Source organism: Urocitellus parryii, chromosome 15 (assembly GCF_045843805.1).
Source record: "Urocitellus parryii isolate mUroPar1 chromosome 15, mUroPar1.hap1, whole genome shotgun sequence".
NCBI lineage: Eukaryota > Metazoa > Chordata > Mammalia > Rodentia > Sciuridae > Urocitellus > Urocitellus parryii.
In genome coordinates, this window is record NC_135545.1 from 1546205 (window position 1) to 1565540 (window position 19336).

The 19336-nt window shown below is 49.0% G+C and overlaps 1 protein-coding gene across 1 annotated transcript; it reads right to left on the reverse strand.

The window, feature by feature from the left end:
• Positions 1-321: 321 nt before the first annotated feature.
• On the reverse strand, positions 322-14521 carry Znf470 (zinc finger protein 470). The gene is given in 6 exon segments (XM_077792859.1): positions 322-608; positions 610-1981; positions 4115-4210; positions 4364-4490; positions 12375-12464; positions 14262-14521. Coding segments are annotated over 5 exon segments (1857 nt in total). The 5' UTR covers positions 12384-12464; positions 14262-14521; the 3' UTR covers positions 322-355.
• Between the last annotated feature and the right edge of the window lie 4815 nt (positions 14522-19336).

A 19336-nucleotide genomic window follows, 5' to 3' on the forward strand; every position in this document is an offset into this window, starting at 1 on the left:
TGGCTTATTCTAAGTCGCAGGTGAGGAAAGAACACCTGGGCTGCTGCCTGCACTTACATGCTTACAGAAGAGGGGAGCCACGTGTTACCTTATGCATGGGAACCTTTCATTCTGAGAGTACTCATGACTCGGGGAGAGTGGAGGTTCCAGTCTGCTCTAAAGCCGCAAGTTTCTTACCTTGACCTATGGTTCTCTTTTTTGAAAATAGTTGTAAGAAAACTTTTACCTAAATGACTAGCATTTATGTAGTGCCAATTGTATGTCAGGACTGTGTGACCTCCTGTTTTTTAAAGTGTTTTAAATGGAAAAGAAACAGGAACATGTATTTTTATTTTAAGATTGAGCTGGAATCGTGTCACACTGTAGAAGTCCAAATGAAATTGGGTAACCGCAGTCTAGAGGCACGAGGTCCTGGTGGCCAAGCCAGGGAGCGGGGAAGGGTTGGGGAGGCGGCTGCGGAGCGCGCGCGCTGATGGTGGGCAGGATGCGCACTCTGCCTGAAGGCCTTCCCACAGGGCCTTTCCCCAGTGTGGGTCCTCTGACGCCGCGTTAGAGGGGCCACCTGGCTGAAGGCCTTGCTGCGGTCCTTCCACTCATGCGGCCTCTCTCGCATGGACTCTCTGATGCAGAGCCAGGGACTTAGGATGGCTAAAGGCTTTCCCACAAATGCCACACTCGAAAGGCTGCTGGCCGGTGTGACGGCATCCATGACAGACCAGGGATGCCCTCTGACCGAAGGTCTTCCCACACTCAGGACCCTCGTGGGGCCTTCTGCCAGTGTGCACCCGCTGGTGCTGCACGAGGTGTGTCACCTGGCTGAAGGCCTTGCCGCAGGCCCGGCATGCGAACGGCCTCTCCCCGGTGTGCACCTTCCGATGCTGCGCCAGGTGTGAGTTCTGGCTGAAGGCCTTGCTGCAGTCCTGGCACGCGAACGGCTTCTCGCCCGTGTGCGCCCTCCGGTGGTGGGCAAGGTGGGTGCTCTGGCAGAAGGCCTTCCCGCAGTCCTGGCACGCATAGGGCTTCTCCCCCGTGTGGACCCGCTGGTGCACGGTCAGGGACGAGCTGTGGCTGAAGGCCCTCCCACAGTGGCCGCACCTGTAGGGCCTCTCCCCGGTGTGGACCCTCCTGTGCTGGAGGAGCCCTGCGTGGTCCGTGAAGGCCTTCCCGCAGTTCGCGTAGTGGAAGGGCTTCTCCCCATTGTGGTAGTACCGCTGGTGCCGCACCAGGGAGGCCTTCTGCCTGAAGGTCTTCCCGCAGTCCGTGCACCCGAAGGGCCTCTTCCCAGAGTGGACCCTGCGGTGGTGGGCCAGCAAGGAGCGGTCGCCGAAGGCCTTCCCGCACTGCACACACTGGAAGGGCCTCTCCCCCATGTGCACCCTCCGGTGCTGCGCCAGGTGTGCGGGCTGGCCGAAGGCCTTGGCGCACTGTGGGCAGCGGAACGGCCTCTCCCCCGTGTGGACCCGCCGGTGCTGCGCGAGGTGAGCGTTCTGGCTGAAGGCCTTCCCACACTCGGCACACTCGAAGGGTCTCTCTCCAGTGTGAATTCTCTGATGAAGAGTAAGGGTCGAAACTTTGCTGAACATTTTCTCACAGTGGTTACATTTCAAAAGTTTCTTTTCTCCATAGACTTGCTTGGGTTTTTGGGGAACTGAATGTGTTTTCTTATCTGTATCAAAATCACACCTTCTCTGCCCCATGGGAACAATCTGTGTTATATCAGACACTGTATTCTGATGACAATGGGTTCCAGATTTGGTAGAACGGTCTCTTTTCTCAACATGGGTATCTACATGAGTGACTGTCTCCTGACCTACCAGCTCCCTGTCCAGCAAGGGTCCACACTTCCAGTCTTCCCCAGAATGTGCACAACACTCAGGGTCACGGCTTGTCAGTCTTTCCATTACTGCAGCCTGGGATAATTTTTCCTCCTCCATGTCCCAGTTTGGAGATGATTCCTTGGTCACCCCCACACACTCCAGGTCTGAAAGGTAGTAAGAAAACAAATGTGTCCTTTATGCAGTGCTAGAAGAATGGAAACCTTCAAAATGGAAGCATGTGAGTCAACCCTGATGCCCACAGGAAGCACCTGCGTCTGCTGTCTGTGAAGCCAGCTGAGATGACACAGCCACCCCAGCACTCCGGGACAGACCCTGTGTGGCCGGGGTACTTACTGCGGCACCTTCTAGTCAAGATTTCACACCAACACTCACAATCGGAATTTGTCTGTGGTTTCCTTTTTCTGGTGCTTTTGGTAGATTTCGGCATCAAACATTATGCTGTGTTCATCAATCATTTTTCAAGCTCTTCTTTTTATTTTGTAAACTAATGTTTCAGATGATGGTTATATTTTCTTTAAGGGTCTCTTAGATAGACTCACAAAACTGTTTCAGGCTGCGACCTCTTTTCTTGGGAGAGGCATCCACAGACGATTTCTTGCATTTTGCTGGCAGAAATGGTCTGTTCAGATGCTCTCTCTCATGGTGTCAGCTGTGCCACTTTAGATTCTCCTTCATCCAGGTTTTCAAATTAATTAGAGGGTTGAGGAAAGCAGATGCATATGATTGTTTTTTTCCTTATATATTTGTGGGGTTTTATGTTTTCAATCATTTGTCCTGACGATTTTTATATTTTACTGGTTTTCTAAAGAGGCACATATTTGATTTATTTGCATCAGATCTGTTTTATAATCATTTATTCCCACTTTTATCTTTAGAAGCAGAAGTCACTATATGTGAGTTATTTTGGTTTTCATTAAATTCACTTTGTTCTTGTTCTACTACCTTGATCTTATTTAATTACTTGTCAATTAATGTGCATAGTTATGGCCACACGTGACTTACCAACAATCCTCTTCTTGAAACTCTGAGAACTGAAAGCAGGAAGAGGTCACACAACAGGCCACAGAATAAACTTTGACTCTCTCAGATGAGGCTCATTCCCCTCCAATAGTTCTTTTGTTTTTGTTTCTTTGTTTTTGTTCCAGGGATTGAACCCTGGGGCATTTAACCACTGAGCCACATCCCCAGCCCTTTATTATTTTTATTTTGAGACAGGGTCTCACTAAGTTACTTAGGGCCTTGCTAAGTTGCTGAGGGTAGTTTGGAATTGCAATCCTCCTGCCTCCTGCCTCAGCCTCCCAAGTTGCTGGGGTTATGGGCAAACACCACTTCATTCATATATATATACATATATTTTAGTTGTTGACATACCTTTATTTGCTTTATTTATACGCAGTGCTGAGAACTGAACCCAGTGCCTCACACATGCCAGGCAAGTGTACTACCGCTGAGCCCCATGTCTTTGTGTCTTTTATCTAAGTTTCTAAACCAGAAAAACCGCTCTAACACAAAGTGAGGAAATAAAAATTTTTCTGAAGAAAACAGCCCCAAATGCCAGTCAGTACAAGGGGGAAAGGATGGGACACATGGAAAGAGTTAACACTCGTGAACTAATTTCTCCATCTTCCTTAGGAGTACCAAGGGAAATATTCTGAATTTCAGGTGGATAAAGTTTAAAATACAGATTAAAAAATATATAGACAAAGAGGTAACAACTTATAGAACTAAAAATATTTCCAATCAAGAGGTAGCGTGGGATGAAGCCAAATAAGAAAAAAAAAAAAACATAATAAACAAAATAAGAATAATAAAAGAAACATCAAAGAGAAAAATAATTACAGGCAGAAGAAAGACTATAGCTATTATACATGTTAACATAATAAATCATCTTTTAAAGAAAAGAAAATATTTTAAAAATTTAAAAAAAAACATGAATTTGTCAAAGAATTCAGAAATATTTAAGGGCAGGGGTGAGTATAACAACATGAGCACAACTAGGAAATCATCAAGTCCGGAAAGAGACCCTGTCGCATACAGAGCATCAGTGGGGAAGAGAAGAGCTCTTAAAACAAGGGATCAGAGGCTGGGGATGTGGCTCAGTTGGTAGGGTGCCCGCCTCGCATGCACAAGGCCCTGGGTTCAATTCCTAGCAAAACACACACACACACACACACGGCACTAGAAGTGTCAACTTGAGAGGGAGTGAGGGGATTTTCCAACACACACCAGCGAAGACACTCGAGGACAGACTCAGCCTCTCACCACCCAGCACTCACCTGGGCACAGGCCCCTGACTGCTTCTCCTGGCATCGTCCAGGGCTCCTGCTCCTGCTCCAGTAAGTGGACCACATCTGGTTTAGAAATGCAGAGACCTGCATATGAGACATGAAATCGGCTACACTGTGGAGAGTCGAGAGTAGGACCCTGGGCCAATGGCCCTGAAGAAGAGGGACACTGAGGCAAAGGCGACAGGCGACAGAGGCAGGCCCAGCTGCTGGGCAGGGGTGGAAGAGCACGGTACTCACCCACAAAGACCAGGCTCTGGTAGGTCTCCAGCATCACCTTCCTGTACAGCCTCCTCTGAGCAGGGCTCAGCCACTCCCACTCCTCCTGGGAGAAGTCTATGGCCACGTCTGAGAAAGTCACTAAGCTCTAAAATGACACAAACATGGTCCTGCTCAGTCAGTGCTCACCACACCATGTGTTCTCTGGGAAACGGGCGTCCTGTTCCCACGGGGGGTAAGTCACTGTGCCCAGATTCTAAATGACCCCGTCAGGAAGTTACTGGACGATTCTTCCGCCTACTCATATTGTACCTGCTGGGGAAGGACGAGCTGTTCTCCATTCTTCACTTACAACTCTATGAGTCCATTCTCCCATAACAGCGTTGATCACACTCACAACAGGAGACAACCAAGTGCTAAAGAATGTCACCCACGTTAGGAGCAGGTTGAATCTCCACAGGGAGAAACTAAAGAGCTCTGGGACTGTGAGGGAGTTCCAAGAAAGGGGACTGACTGCCGAACATGGTTTCCATCTCCACAATGTTTCCAAGAAATCTTAGTGATCTTGAGATGTTAAGAGGTGTGCCTAAATAATGAAAGGAAAAACCGCCTAGCAAGATTCTTGAGATAAGAATATACTTGCATTAGGAGAGAGGAACATATCTGGAAAGTTGTCTTTCTATACTCTGCTGAAAGGCATCAGGAGACCAGGTGGCTAAGCCATGCTGGGCAGCCTGTTTGGTCACAGACTGCACTGGCCACTACAGGCATCCACCACGTGGTTGCCCACGGTTTGCCCTTTCTTCTATGATTTTGCTTGTATCAACATATAAGTAAGAGTTTTAAATAAATACCACTTTTGAGTGCAACCAGAATTCGACTCCAAAGAATTCAGACTCTGGCACCGACTAGCTGGGTGATCTTGGCCGAGTACATTAACTCCCCTGAGCCTCCATTTTCCCATCTGAAAAAAATGACAATTATTTTAGTACTTACCTCATGGCAGCCTTGTGAAAATTAAATGGAGGAACAGGTATAAAGTGCCTGGCACAAGATAATCATTCAAACATTGTTACCTATGATCATGGTGAAAAGAGGAGGGAGGGGGAAAGGAGGCCAAGAAGAACAGGCACAGTTTCTGGCTTGACACTCAGTAAATAGTTCTGAAACTCTGGGACTTTATCCAGCTGCATGAAGCAACAGTCAAGACGGCCCCGAGTCCAGGCCACCCAGGTCCAGGATGGAGAGACAGCAAGACGGCCCCGAGTCCAGGCCACCCAGGTCCAGGATGGAGCGACACAAGACAGCCCCAAGTCCAGGCCACCCAGGTCCAGGATGGAGAGACAGCAAGACGGCCCCGAGTCCAGGCCACCCAGGTCCAGGATGGAGAGACACAGACAGCCCCGAGTCCAGGCCACCCAGGTCCAGGATGGAGAGACAGCAAGACGGCCCCGAGGCCAAGCCACCCAGGTCCAGGATGGAGCGACACAGACAGCCCCGAGTCCAGGCCACCCAGGTCCAGGATGGAGCGACACAGACAGCCCCGAGTCCAGGCCACCCAGGTCCAGGATGGAGCGACACAAGACAGCCCCGAGTCCAGGCCACCCAGGTCCAGGATGGAGAGACAGCAAGTCAACCCCGAGTCCACGCTACCCAGGTCCAGGATGGAGAGACAGCAAGACAGCCCCGAGTCCAGGCCACCCAGGTCCAGGATGGAGCGACAGCAAGACAGCCCCAAGTCCAGGCCACCCATGTCCAGGATGGAGAGACAGCAAGACAGCCCCGAGTCCAGGCCACCCAGGTCCAGGATGGAGAGACACAAGACAGCCCCGAGTCCAGGCCACCCAGGTCCAGGATGGAGAGACAGCAAGTCAGCCCCGAGTCCAGGCCACCCAGGTCCAGGATGGAGAGACAGCAAGACAGCCCCGAGTCCAGGCCACCCAGGTCCAGGATGGAGCGACAGCAAGTCGGCCCCGAGTCCAGGCCACCCAGGTCCAGGATGGAGAGACAGCAAGACAGCCCCGAGTCCAGGCCACCCAGGTCCAGGATGGAGAGACAGCAAGACAGGCCCAAGTCCAGGCCACCCAGGTCCAGGATGGAGAGACACAAGACAGCCCCAAGTCCAGGCCACCCAGGTCCAGGATGGAGAGACAGCAAGACAGGCCCAAGTCCAGGCCACCCAGTTCCAGGATGGAGAGACAGCAAGTCAGCCCCGAGTCCAGGCCACCCAGGTCCAGGATGGAGAGACACAAGACAGCCCCGAGTCCAGGCCACCCAGGTCCAGGATGGAGCAACACAAGACAGCCCCGAGTCCAGGCCACCCAGGTCCAGGATGGAGCGACACAGACAGCCCCGAGTCCAGGCCACCCAGGTCCAGGATGGAGCGACACAAGACAGCCCCAAGTCCAGGCCACCCAGGTCCAGGATGGACAGACACAGACAGCCCCGAGTCCAGGCCACCCAGGTCCAGGATGGAGCGACACAAGACAACCCCAAGTCCAGGCCACCCAGGTCCAGGATGGAGCGACACAAGACAACCCCAAGTCCAAGCCACCCAGGTCCAGGATGGAGCGACACAAGACAGCCCCAAGTCCAGGCCACCCAGGTCCAGGATGGAGAGACAGCAAGACGGCCCCGAGGCCAAGCCACCCAGGTCCAGGATGGAGCGACACAAGACAGCCCCAAGTCCAGGCCACCCAGGTCCAGGATGGAGAGACAGCAAGACGGCCCCGAAGCCAAGCCACCCAGGTCCAGGATGGAGCGACACAAGACAGCCCCGAGTCCAAGCCACCCAGGTCCAGGATAGAGCGACACAAGACAGCCCCGAGTCCAGGCCACCCAGGTCCAGGATGGAGCGACACAGACAGCCCCGAGGCCAAGTCACCCAGGTCCAGGATGGAGCGACACAAGACAGCCCCGAGTCCTGTGGAGGAAGCCTCGCCAGGGCTCAGGAGAACAGATGACTGGTTTCCGCTTAGACCCCTTCCACCGCATATCCTCACTCCTCAGGTTCCAAAGTCCCTCTGGTAGAGGATCTGTCTGAACAATTCTTTTAGAATTCTAACAATAGATTCTCTTAGATTTCCTTCATATGAGAAAGTATTCCATGCTCAGTCCTGGAGGCTACTCTCAGGACCTGAGATTCTGGGTTCACAGTCACGTGGCTTCTATGCTTCTGAGAAGTCAGAGTCACTCCAATCACTTCTGACCTGCATGTCACGCACTGTGCTTCTCTAGCAGTTTTCTGAGATTTCTTTTTGTCTTTAGTTTTCAGCAGTTTTTTCTGAAGCTCCCAGGTAGGGATTTCTTTGAGTTTACCATGTGGGGGTTTGTTGACTTCAGTGGTCCACAGGTTTATAAGTTTCACCAAAGTGAGACATTTTCAGCCACTGTTTCTTCAAATATTTGTTCCTCCACTCCACTTGCTTCATCCTTTTGGGATCCCAATGGTACCATCCCACAGGGCTCTGAGGCTCCGTGCCCCTTCTTCCTCTGTTGTTCACATGAGACAATTCCTGTTCATCTTCAAGGTCACCAACTCTCTTCTCTGTCACCTCCATCCTCCCTTTAAGCCCACCCAGTAGGTTTAATTTTGATTAGTATATTTTTCATTTCTTATTTACATTTTCCATTTCTCTCCTGAGATGTTTTATCTTTCCATTTTATAATAGGTGCTTTAGAGTATTTAAAACAGATCACACTGATGTATCTGCTGTCTCTTCCTTTGTGAATTAGATGGGATTACCCCTGTCTTTTGGTAAGCTGAATAATTTTAGATGGGAGGCTAGACATTTTGGATATTATGTTTTTTTATAACTTTATTTATTTACTTATTCATTCATTCATTCATTTGTGGTGCAAACCCAGAACCTCATAGGCGCAAGGCAAGGGCTCTGGAACTGAGCCACAACCCCAGCCTTTGGAGACTTTTTTTTTTTAAATACTGTGAAGAATGTTGACATTTTGTATTTTGTTTTGGCTACAAGTTCCAACCAACCTTCTCTAGGTTTGTGTTTCAACATAAGTTCAACTTACACATACATGTACATGTGTCATATACACAAAGAACTTAGTTCTTCAACAATAATCAAATGATGCCTTATTTAGGTAATGTTCATAGTATTTACCATATACCAAGTACTTTTATAAGCACTTGAAACATATTAACTCGTTAATCCTCACAACAATCCTATAATTAGATACAATTACTATTTCCATTTTTGTGGGGACAAGTGCATGGAGTACTGCATACATGGCATATTAAGGGTGTCTGAGTGGCAGGCCACTCCCCTCCTGCTAGGTGCCTGAGCAGCAAACCGCTTACCTTGTAGGCACAGCCCTGGGTGTGAGGCCCTGGGTGTGAGGCCCCGTGCTGCACTCCCTGTGCTTGCTCCATGGCCCACTCCTCAATTGGTCACTGCAAGGACAGTTGGCAGAAATTGCATTGGTGGCTGCCTGTACTCTGCCTAGCTACTGCCTGAATATATGTGCATGGTAACTGTGCAATAAAATCAGACCTGCTTCCTGCTTGGTCTCCAGAGGTCGTGATTAGTGACTTTGCAACCACACTCTCCTCTACCCTGTTCTGTGGACCTTCTCACTGGACAAGAGAGAGCCCACGCACATTGCACACTTGAGAAGACTGAAATTAAACAACTGAAATTAATGCGACATACTTAGCATTTAGTGGAGTTAGAATTCATACCCAGGCAGTCTGGTTCCAGAGTCCACATTACAAACCTTTATGCCACTCTTAAAATGTTTTCCCTGGGTCAGGGACGTGGCTCAGTTGATAGGGTGCTTGCCTTGCATGCATAAGGCTCTGGGTTCAATCCCCAGCACCACAAAAAAAAATTTATTTTTCCCTGATAATGAACAACAATGTTGTTTAAAATATTTAGCTGGGCACATTGGCACACCCCTATAATCCCTGTGATTTGGGAGGCTGAGGCAAGAGAATCACAAATTTGAAGCCAGCCTCAGAAATTTAGCAAGACTCTGACTCAGAATAAAAACTAAAAAATGGCTGGGATATGGCTCACTGGTAAGAGTGTCCCTGGGTTCAATCCCTAGTACTGCTAAGTAAATAAATAAAGGAAGGAAGAAAGGAATTAAAGAAAGAAATATGGATGTATTTAAATGATCCAAGGAACAAGTCCCAATGGCAGTGTACCTTTTGGGGCATTGTACCTAAGAAAAACTGTCATGCTATTACCATGAATCACTCTTTATGTCTTTGCTATAAAAAAAAAAATAATGGAGGGCTGGGGATATAGCTCAGTTGGTAGAGTGCTTGCCTTCTATGCACAAGGTCCTGGGTTCAATCCTCAGCACCACACACACACACACACACACACACAAATAAATAAATAAAATAAAATAAAAATAATTGAACAATTCCAAATTATTTTTATTTGATTGATTTTCTAAGTTTATATATTAAATTTGATGATTTCTTATAATAATAAATTTGCTTAAAATTAAACCAGAGAAACCAAAAGGAAAAGACAGTGAGAAAGATCAAGATGCAAGAACACTTTTGGCCCAAAATCTCCCTTACAAAGTCACTCAGATTGAATTAAAAGAAGTGTCTGAAGAGGCCATGAGGATAGGATCAGTCAGCAAGGATGGGGAAAGGAGAGGGACTGCTCACATGGAATTTAAGACAGAAGGTGATGCAGAAAAAACCTTGAAAGCCAAGCAGGGGACAGCGATGGACGGGCAATTTGCTTCCCTCTACTAGACTGGAAGAGAAAGGTCAAAATTAAGACTACAGAGGTGGAAAGAACACCACTTGGAGTGGTGATCAAAACTCTGGTTTTAAGCAACCTCTTTTACCCTGCAACAGAAGAAACTCTTCAGGAAGTATTTGAGAAGGCAACTTTTATCAAAGTACCCCAGAACCAAAATGGCAAATCTAAAGTGTATGCATTTGTAGAGTTTGCTTCTTTGAAGATGCAACAGAAGCTTTAAATTCTTGTAATAAAAGGGAAATGGAGGGTACTGTAATTAGGCTGGAGTTGCAAGGACCCAGGGAATGGCCTAATGCAGGAAGCCAGACATTGAAAACGCTGTCAAAGGTCGCCCTGAGGATACCACCCAAGAAGCCTTAAAGGAATCATCTGACTGCTCTGTTCCTGCAAGGATAGTCAATGACCAGGAAACTGGGTCCTCCAAAGAGTTTGGTTTTATAGACTTCAACAGTGAAGAGGATGCCAAAGCCGCCAACGAGGCTGTGGAAGACGGGAAACTGATGGACACAAAGTTACCTTGGACTGGGCCATGCCTAGAGGGAAAGGTGGCCTTGCGGGTCGTGGTAGAAGCAGAAGAGGCTTCTGAGGCAGGGTTGGTGGCCAAGGAGACAGGGGGAGGAGGAGACCAAAGCCACAAGGAAAGAAGACAGGGTTTGAACAGTTTCTTCTGTCCCTCTTCCATTTGAAAGAAAGGACTCCGGGGTTTTTAACTCTGAATGACAGAGCCCTCTGAGGACCTTCTAAGACAGTGCACAGTCCTATGGTCTACTTGGAAATCCACACAGATGACATTTCAAAAGGAGGTACCCTGTTGGATATGACAGGATGGTCACATGAACTTTTTAAAGAGATGACTGATACAGCTTACCCTTATCTGTAAGTTTTGAATTTATATTGTTTCATCTCACACACAAAACTGTTTTTTTCTGTACAAATAGTTTTTTGTTTTATTTTTGTATTAGGAGGTTGTAAAGGAAAGCAAAATGTTTTATGATTTTTGCTCCAGTGACATTAGAACAAATTGAAAGTCCTAATCTCTGGTGCCAGACTTGTAAAAAAAATAATAATAATAATCATTTTGCTGACGGAACTATCAGTTTATTCAGAATATAAATTAAGTTTAATTTATATTAAACTTAAGTTTAAGCTTCTACTACTGGTCATAAAAATGTTAACAATAAAAATAATATTAAAGTAAAGTAAGTTTGAGAACTCTAATCTACAAACAATAAAAAACTAGAAATTTAGTCAAAGAAAATAATCAGAAATGACAGCAAAAATTCAACCACAAGAGTAATCACTGTAACACAATTAAACAGCAAAACGCTGACCATAATTTACCAATGGAACAACAACTGGCAGATTAAATATTGTGGTGTTTACCCTGGAGAGAAAAGAGGATGTAGAGTTTCCCTGGCATTTTAAGATGACCCAGGCTGCACAGTCAGGTGGGAGGGGGACCTGCATCCCACCTGTGACTGTAGACCTCTGCTGCCTTCAAGATGAGACTCAGGAACCCTTCCTCTGCCGCATCCTCCCAACCCTTCCCCTCTGGGCATGAGCAGGTCTACAAGTCACATCCCACACAAGGATCCCTCTGCAGAGGTGAGAGCTAGAGGGAGAAGAGCCCTCTTGACAGATGTGTGGTCCTCGCCAGTCCAGGAAGGGGTCCCTTTCCTCCCATTCCCCCTGGAAGCACTGTGGGGGATCAGCGGCCCTCCCACCACTCCACAACATTATCACATCATATGTGTCTACTGCCTTTCCATTTCTCTAAGAAACTACAAGTTCTTGGGGAGCCACAACAGAGACTTAGGGGCCAGACACAGTGGTTATTAAAAATTTCCTTAGAACTGTTCTTCTGCTTCGTCAGATGCCTAAAGAAAGACTAAGTACAAAGAAAGGGCTTACACTTGGTCATTTCTTGAATGGAAAACATAAACACCAAGGAGGAAGAAGAGGAAGAACCTCTGAGAGTCCACTGGACCCTTTGAGTCTATCCCTGAAGTCTCAGCGTTCACCAGAAATGCAAGAAATGGGAAACAGGCTCCAAGGTGGAACTGTTTTTGTTTTGTTTTTTGAGACAGGGCCTCACTAAGTTGCTCAAGCTGCTCTTGAACTTGCATTCCTCCTGCCTCAGCCTCCTAGTTGCTGGGATTATAGGTATGCACCACCATGCCTGCCTGGAACTCTTAAATAGACAAGTTTCAGAAAAAAACAAACTGAACAAAATCAGGAAAAGTGAGACTTTAGTGGGGAGAAAGGGATCACTAACTCACCGGGCACATGGCTTTAACAAGTTCAGTTCTTGTCACCTCCACTTCTTGCTGGCTCTTTATTTGGAAAAGGGCCTTGCCTCAAGCACAGAGCTGAAAGAGGAGAGAGTTGTGAGAGACCAGGCAGCACTAGGAATCACAGCTTAGAAACCCTCCCTGACCTTCAGCCGCATTTGCTTTTGCCCCCATCCCCACTCCATCTCCACAGACCAGATACCCACAGGAGAATTTGTAGCCTACAACTAGGGTTCCCCTCTGCTCTGGGTTTTCAGGTTGAACACAGCCAGTCCCTCTTCGTGCCTCTCTCTCTCAGCCACCTATTCACTAACAGAGATTTATGAGGTATGCTACATATATTAATCATCTCTTTAAATCTCCACAATCATCAAAGTAGAGGATATTGTCACCATTTTACAAAGGAAGTCTCTGGGCAAGTGAGAGCTTTTATGTAGTTACACAGCTCATAATAGTAAGAATCAGTCAACAACCTAAGTCTTCCTGACTCTACCACACAAATTAATTGCTTGACACCAGAAAATATGCCCTCTTGCAAGAAACCAGGATTTGTCCAGATTCTACATGATGAATCTGTTGGAGAATGCCACTGTTCCCAGAGAGAGGCCTTACCTTTGATGTGACAAAACATCCTTGAGTGCAGAAAACTGTTCCAACAAAACTGTCATGAGACCTAAGTTCTCGTTTTGCTTTTGAGGCAAACTGCAGCTTTGATGAAGTTCCTCGATAACCTTAGCCATTCTTTTAATCAGGAAGAGGACAGTATCTAAATGAATTCTGGCTTCTTTCCCAAAATTCCATTGCCTTCTAAAAGGATACTATAATGATGATAATAAGAATGAACTCTTACTTAGAACCATAAAGTTTAACAAATCTCCAAACTCACTAAGTGGAAGTTTGAAGATCTGAACTCTTAAAAATTACTTCCAGTTCTCAGGTGTTTCTGCAATTGTCAAAAGTGGCTGGGAATACCTACTGCAGACAGTTACTGAGGGACAGTACAGAAGGGGCTCTGGAGGGCTGGGGGTGGAGCTCAGTGGAGGAGCCTGTGCTAGCATATGCAAGGCCCTGGGTTCAAACCCCAGCACCGGGAGGAAAGAAAAAAAAATCCTAGAAGGGGCTCTGGAGTCAGCCTGTCCTGGATCTGAATCCTGGTTCTTCAACTTATTAGTGATCACTTATCTTCTCCCTGCTTTGGCATCCTCATCTGTAAGGACAGGTGGTCCCCACTTTATAAAGTCGTGTCTTTGCTGTTAACACTCCCAGAGGTCTTCAACAAGGTCTGGCACAGAGGCACTCATCAAAGGTTAGCCATTCTAACCCCACGGCGGAGAGCAAGCAAAGAACAAGGGCTAGGTGGCTAGGAGCAGCAATTTGTCCCCCTCTCTTTAATGACCTGGAGACAGTGACAGAGGAAGTCTGAAGGATGGGAATGGTCTCTGGCACTGACTCGCAGGTGACTACGCCAGGGACGAGACGGAATCGCTCCGCATTTCGAGGTGAAGTGCGAACCCTGCGTCCCTCCGCAGACCAATTCCCTGGTGGATGGGACAAGGACCCCAGAAGGAAAATCCTCAACGCTGACAGGGTCGTGCTAGAGCAGCCGAGGACCCGGAGGACGCCGTAACGGGGAGCATTCTCGTGTTGGCGCCCTGGGCCCACCACCTGAACTGGGGGGCACACCTGGTGAGGTGACGCTGCGAGTCACGGTCCCCTTGTGAACTCGCTCCACGCTCTGGACCAAGGTGAGCCACCAACCCCGCGGACTCCGGCATCCACCAGCCCTGGAGGCCAGGGACAGCCTCCTCCAGTACTCGGACCCCAAGGACAGCGCCCAGGCCTCCATTTCCACTCTTTGGGGCGCACCCAACCCACCGTCTCTCAGCTCCGGCGAGTTCCCAGGTCTCCGCGGCGTGGGGACGCGTCCTGCGCCGCCCCTCCGTCAGGCGGGTGAGCCCGAAAAGCCGGAAAGGCCGCGGCCGCCACCCCTCGCGACGCCTTCCAGGGCCCCAGGCTCCGGCCCACAGGGACGACGCAGGGCACCCGGGGCGACCCCTCCCGGAGCCCCGCCGACAGCTCCCACCTCCCGCTCGGCCCCTCCCCATGGCCCGGACCGGCCACGGCGCCAGACTCGCTCAGCCCCCGGACCCGAGACTTCCAGTGGCGGCCGGAAGTGCGTGTGTCCTGCCGCTCGGTGCCCTGGGAAGTGTGGTCTCGGAGGCGGCGGCCGGAAGTGGGGAAGCCGGGCGCCTGTGTGCTCCGCTCCGGGCGGGCCGGATGGAGGGGCTGCGCTTCTCGGGCCGGGGCCAGGACACAGGCGCTCGCGGGACACGCGAGGCCCCGGGCGGCGGGCTCTCCTCCCGACGGGGCGGGGAGCTGGACGCCTGGGCTGCGCGCCTGACTTCCGGGCGCCCGCTAGCACTGAGATTTCCCCGTGGGCCTTTGATTTCCTGCCCGCCAGCACTGTGCTCGGACGCGGTCCGCGGGCGGAGGGCGACCCGGCACTGCCCGGCCTCCCAGCGAGCGCCCCCGAGGCGCGGGCTGCCTTCCCCGGCCGGCCCGCGGCGCCGCAGGACGGGTGTTGAGCGCCCTGCGGCGGAGGCCTGGGAGCCGCACCGCCGGCCGAGACCCCGCAGGCGTCCCCGACCTCCGCCTGGCCACGGCTCGGCCGAGCTGGCCGAGAGGTCGACCCGCGGACACCGCCCTCAGCCTGACCTGAGGCCGCGCGAGGGTAGCTCCGGCCCGCAGGACGCGTCGGGCTGCGCGCCCTGGGTTCCCAACCATCGCTGCCCCCGATGGTCACACCGGTCACACCGCTGGGCAGCCCTCCCCGAGAGTGGGCCGCACTGGGCATTCCTTTCCATCCAGTCAGGCAGATGCAGAGGTGAGGGGTTGCCCCTCTGATCCAGAGTACAGAAAGACCCCAGCTTACATCGGGGCCCCTCCTCCTGCCCATCTCTCCTCCTGCCCATCTCGTGCAAGGACACCATGTACCATGTTAGGAGCGGCCCTGTAAAGGGTCGCACATGGAAAGGAACCGTCCAACCCCAAGCCAGAGGGAACTGAGGCCCGCCAACAGTTAGGGAGGTTGGATTCTCCTCTAATGAAGCCTTCAGATAACTGCGTCCCTGGCGGACAGCATGACCACGGCTTTGGAAAAGACCCTGGACTAGAGGTTCCTCGCTCAGCTCTGCCTGGATTCCCTAGGGGCAGAACTGGGATGGTCAACAGCTGTCTCTCTGAGCCACTCAGGGGTCATCTCTTTTAGGAACAGTAGATAACACCGTCACAGCTCTTCTTCTATGACTTGGTGAATTAAAATAGAAAGTCAGTTGTCAAACACCATATTGATTAGAATTACAGTGACTGCTATTACAATTGAAGCCCAAATATCAATACCTTACCAAAATATAAGTTTTTTTTCTCATAATAATCCATTGCTGGTGGTCTTAGGTGAGCAACTGCTCTCCTCCAAATTTTGGTTTAGAGACACGGAGGTCTCCCATCTTTCAGCTTTGTCATTGTATAAGATAGACTGTTCTCCCAGTGGGACAGAACATCCTGTTTTCAGTAACCAGGTCCCAACTAACATGTCACTTCTATTCCCAGGAAAGAAAGTTTATAGCCACAACTAGAAGCAAGTGTGGGCAGGGAACAGGATATGCCAGGCAGTCACAACCCGGAGCCAACTCCGGACAACAGAAAAGGAAGCACAGACTTGTGATCCTCTAGTCACATCATAGATACCCTTAGCCAAACCCACCTGTGACCTGGGGACCTCCATGCATCTGGTGTAAAGTACCCTCCAGTAAGGACTCCTCCACAAGCCCTCCCCAAGTGCCAAGCCCCCCGGCCAGTGACTCCTGAGCACAGGTGAGACCGAGTGCCCTGCGGTGGAGTAGTCGGTGTTCTGCTGGGTTGGAACCCAGTGCCTCACACATGCTCAATGCAGGGCAAATACCAGAAATCAGAACCTTTTGGAGTTCAAGATTGATCATGACCACTCCACCATCTTCTTGCAGTTACCTGCCACCCTGTAATCCAGCTGCTGACACAAAAGAAGGAAGGGAAGGCTCCATGTCCGGAGGAGACCGGGCCTCAGCCTCACATGCTGGTGCTCCTCAGCCCCAGGATGAACAGGGAGGCTGCTGGCCTCACTGCAACTGACATTCAGGACTGACATGGCCCCTCCAGGCTGGTAAAGCCTTCAAGGCCCTCAGGTTCTTGATATTGTGCAGAGTAATTTATAACTTTAAATACACTTTGAGAAATGATCATACATTTCTGATGGCATGACTGGTAAAGGATAGTAAGGATAGTAAATATATCTGAATATTAATTTTTTTCTGTATTCCACATTACAGGTCATGTTGAATTCTGGTTTTGGGCTACCATCCCAGCAATATTGTTGAGGGACAATTAAGTTTTCAGTCAAAACGGGAGAAGGTAAGAATTAACTAGTAGGTTTCTTAAGGATGGGGAGGGTCAAAGTTTTCTAAGATCCTTGTGTCATTTTTGTTAATACCTTTTAGTTGTAGATGGACATAATACCTTTACTTACCTATCTTTGTGTGGTGCTGAGGATGGAACCCAGGGCCCCACACATGCTAGGTGAGCACTCTGCCACTAAGCTACATCCCAACCCCTTAAGTCCTTCTTGATAGCCTTATTGCATGACATAATGGAGATGGCACTGGGAATCCATCATCATAGCTCAGCAGCCAAAGGCACCTGCTGACAGGTCTGGTTTTCAGAGGGAAGCCATGGTTGGAAACAGAGACGTTTCCCAGCATAGACATAAAGGTCTGGCTTCAGTTTCTTATGGTCATAATTTCAATCAGCCTTGAGCTGTGACTTTTCATTATATGATTTCATTATAAAACAAGTTATCACAACGATTTTGGAAGTAGCATCCCTCACATCACTTTCAGTTTTGGGTAGGTGCCTTTCAGTCCCTAATGCACAATGAACTTATGATCCTGCTATGTAAGAAATATCCTTTCCCACTCATGCATGGTAGCACATGCATGAATCCCGGGGACTAAGGAGACAGAGACTGAAGGATCGCAAGTTCAAGACCAGCTGGGCAACTTAGTGAGACCCTCAGTGACTTAGCAAGACCCTGTCTCAAAACACAAAGGCCTGGGGATGCAGCTGGGCACAATGGCACGCACCTGTATTCCTAGCTACTCAGGGCTGAGGCAGGAGGATCACAAGTTCAGGACCAATTTCTGTCTCTTGATCTACACTCTGCTTCTTTATAGCCTGATAATCATTTTCTATTATAGCTTCTGTATTAGCTAGCTTTCTTTGAGAACAATAGAACCTGAATTTAATGTAAAGTTAGAAATTAAATATTAGAAGAATACAAATGGCTTAAAGATTTAAAGAAGTAAAAAACCAGGGTGTGAGAAGGCAGGGCCCCAGTGACAAATGCAGGGACCTTCAGGTGCTGCCAAGGGGTGCCTGAGTCCAAGCCCTTGAAGCCCAGGAGTGACACCTACGCAGTAAGAGCTGGCACAGTGGGCGTCCGAGCCCGTGGCCGTGACTCCTGGCTGATGGCAGTTCATGAGGAGTCATGCTGGCTCCGCTCCGTCCCTTCTCCAGTGAAACAGTGAGACGTCTGGTTGGCTTGGCCGCAGGTGTGTGTGACTGCTGCTCACCAGAACAGGGACACTGAAGAGGAGGAGGGCTCGGAGAAGCCTGGCGTGGAGGCTGAGGACCCAAGTTCCAGGCCAGCCTCAACAACTTAGGGAGACCTTGTCTCAAAACAAAAGGGCTAGAAACATCATAGTTCAGTGCGAAAGCTTCCATGGATTAAATTTCCAGTACCAAAAAGGAAAAAAGCTAGGAAAAAATGTGTTGAAGAAAAAACAGACCAGCATGTAACTGAACGTGGGTATGTGCACACATACACGCTCACATGTATCTATGTGCTCGATATCCCTGTAGGCTCTGACTATAAGATCAGTACATATGTGAGGTTCTGCAAATGACATTTCATGTAGTAACTGGGGACAGGTCTTTACAGAAGTATACGTGGAGCTTAAATCCTTCCTACCAACTGTAAACTTCAGTATTACATTAAATATCAACTTAATCAATATGTCCCCCCAGGACACAGAAATCCTATTGTCATGATTTCTAAGATTCTGCAATAAACATTACATGTATTCCAATGAGACCAAGTTCCTAGACCTGGAATGACTCTCAAAAGAAGCACACACTTACAATGTGGATAGGTCATGCCACGTTGCCGTCTAAAAGGCAGGATACAGATTTACACTGCTAGTGACAAACAGGACCTGTTTTCACACACAGACACCAGGATGGGATGTCATTCAAACTTTAGATTTTAATCCAAGAGTCAAGAAAAATTATTTTCATTAGTTCTTGTCTGTTCAATGAGGTAAGAGCATCACAAAGTTTCTTAATTCACTTGAATGTAGCAGCTGTGACATACATTCTGGTATGTGCCATAAAGATCCCCAGTGACTTTTCATATTTAATGGTATTTTTCCAAAGTGGCATATTTTTAAATGAATTGTGTACATTTTCTGCCATTTGTTTTTTACATGTTTCTGGTGACTTTCTCCTTGATGGAGTTCTAAATCATTGCACAAGTCAACTATTCTTTTCCTTTACAGCTTCTAGGATGACCTGTGAAGATATCCTCTTCCTGCATCTTCCAGGACTGTCCTACATGGTGAAGGCGTTCTCTTCCTGTGTCTTCCAGGACTGCGTGTCCTACATGGTAAAGGGTCCTCTTCCTGTGTCTTACAGGACTGCGTGTCCTACATGGTAAAGGGTCCTCTTCCTGTGTCTTCCAGGACTGCGTGTCCTACTTGGTAAAGGGTCCTCTTCCTGTGTCTTACAGGACTGCGTGTCCTACATGGTAAAGGGTCCTCTTCCTGTGTCTTCCAGGACTGCGTGTCCTACTTGGTAAAGGG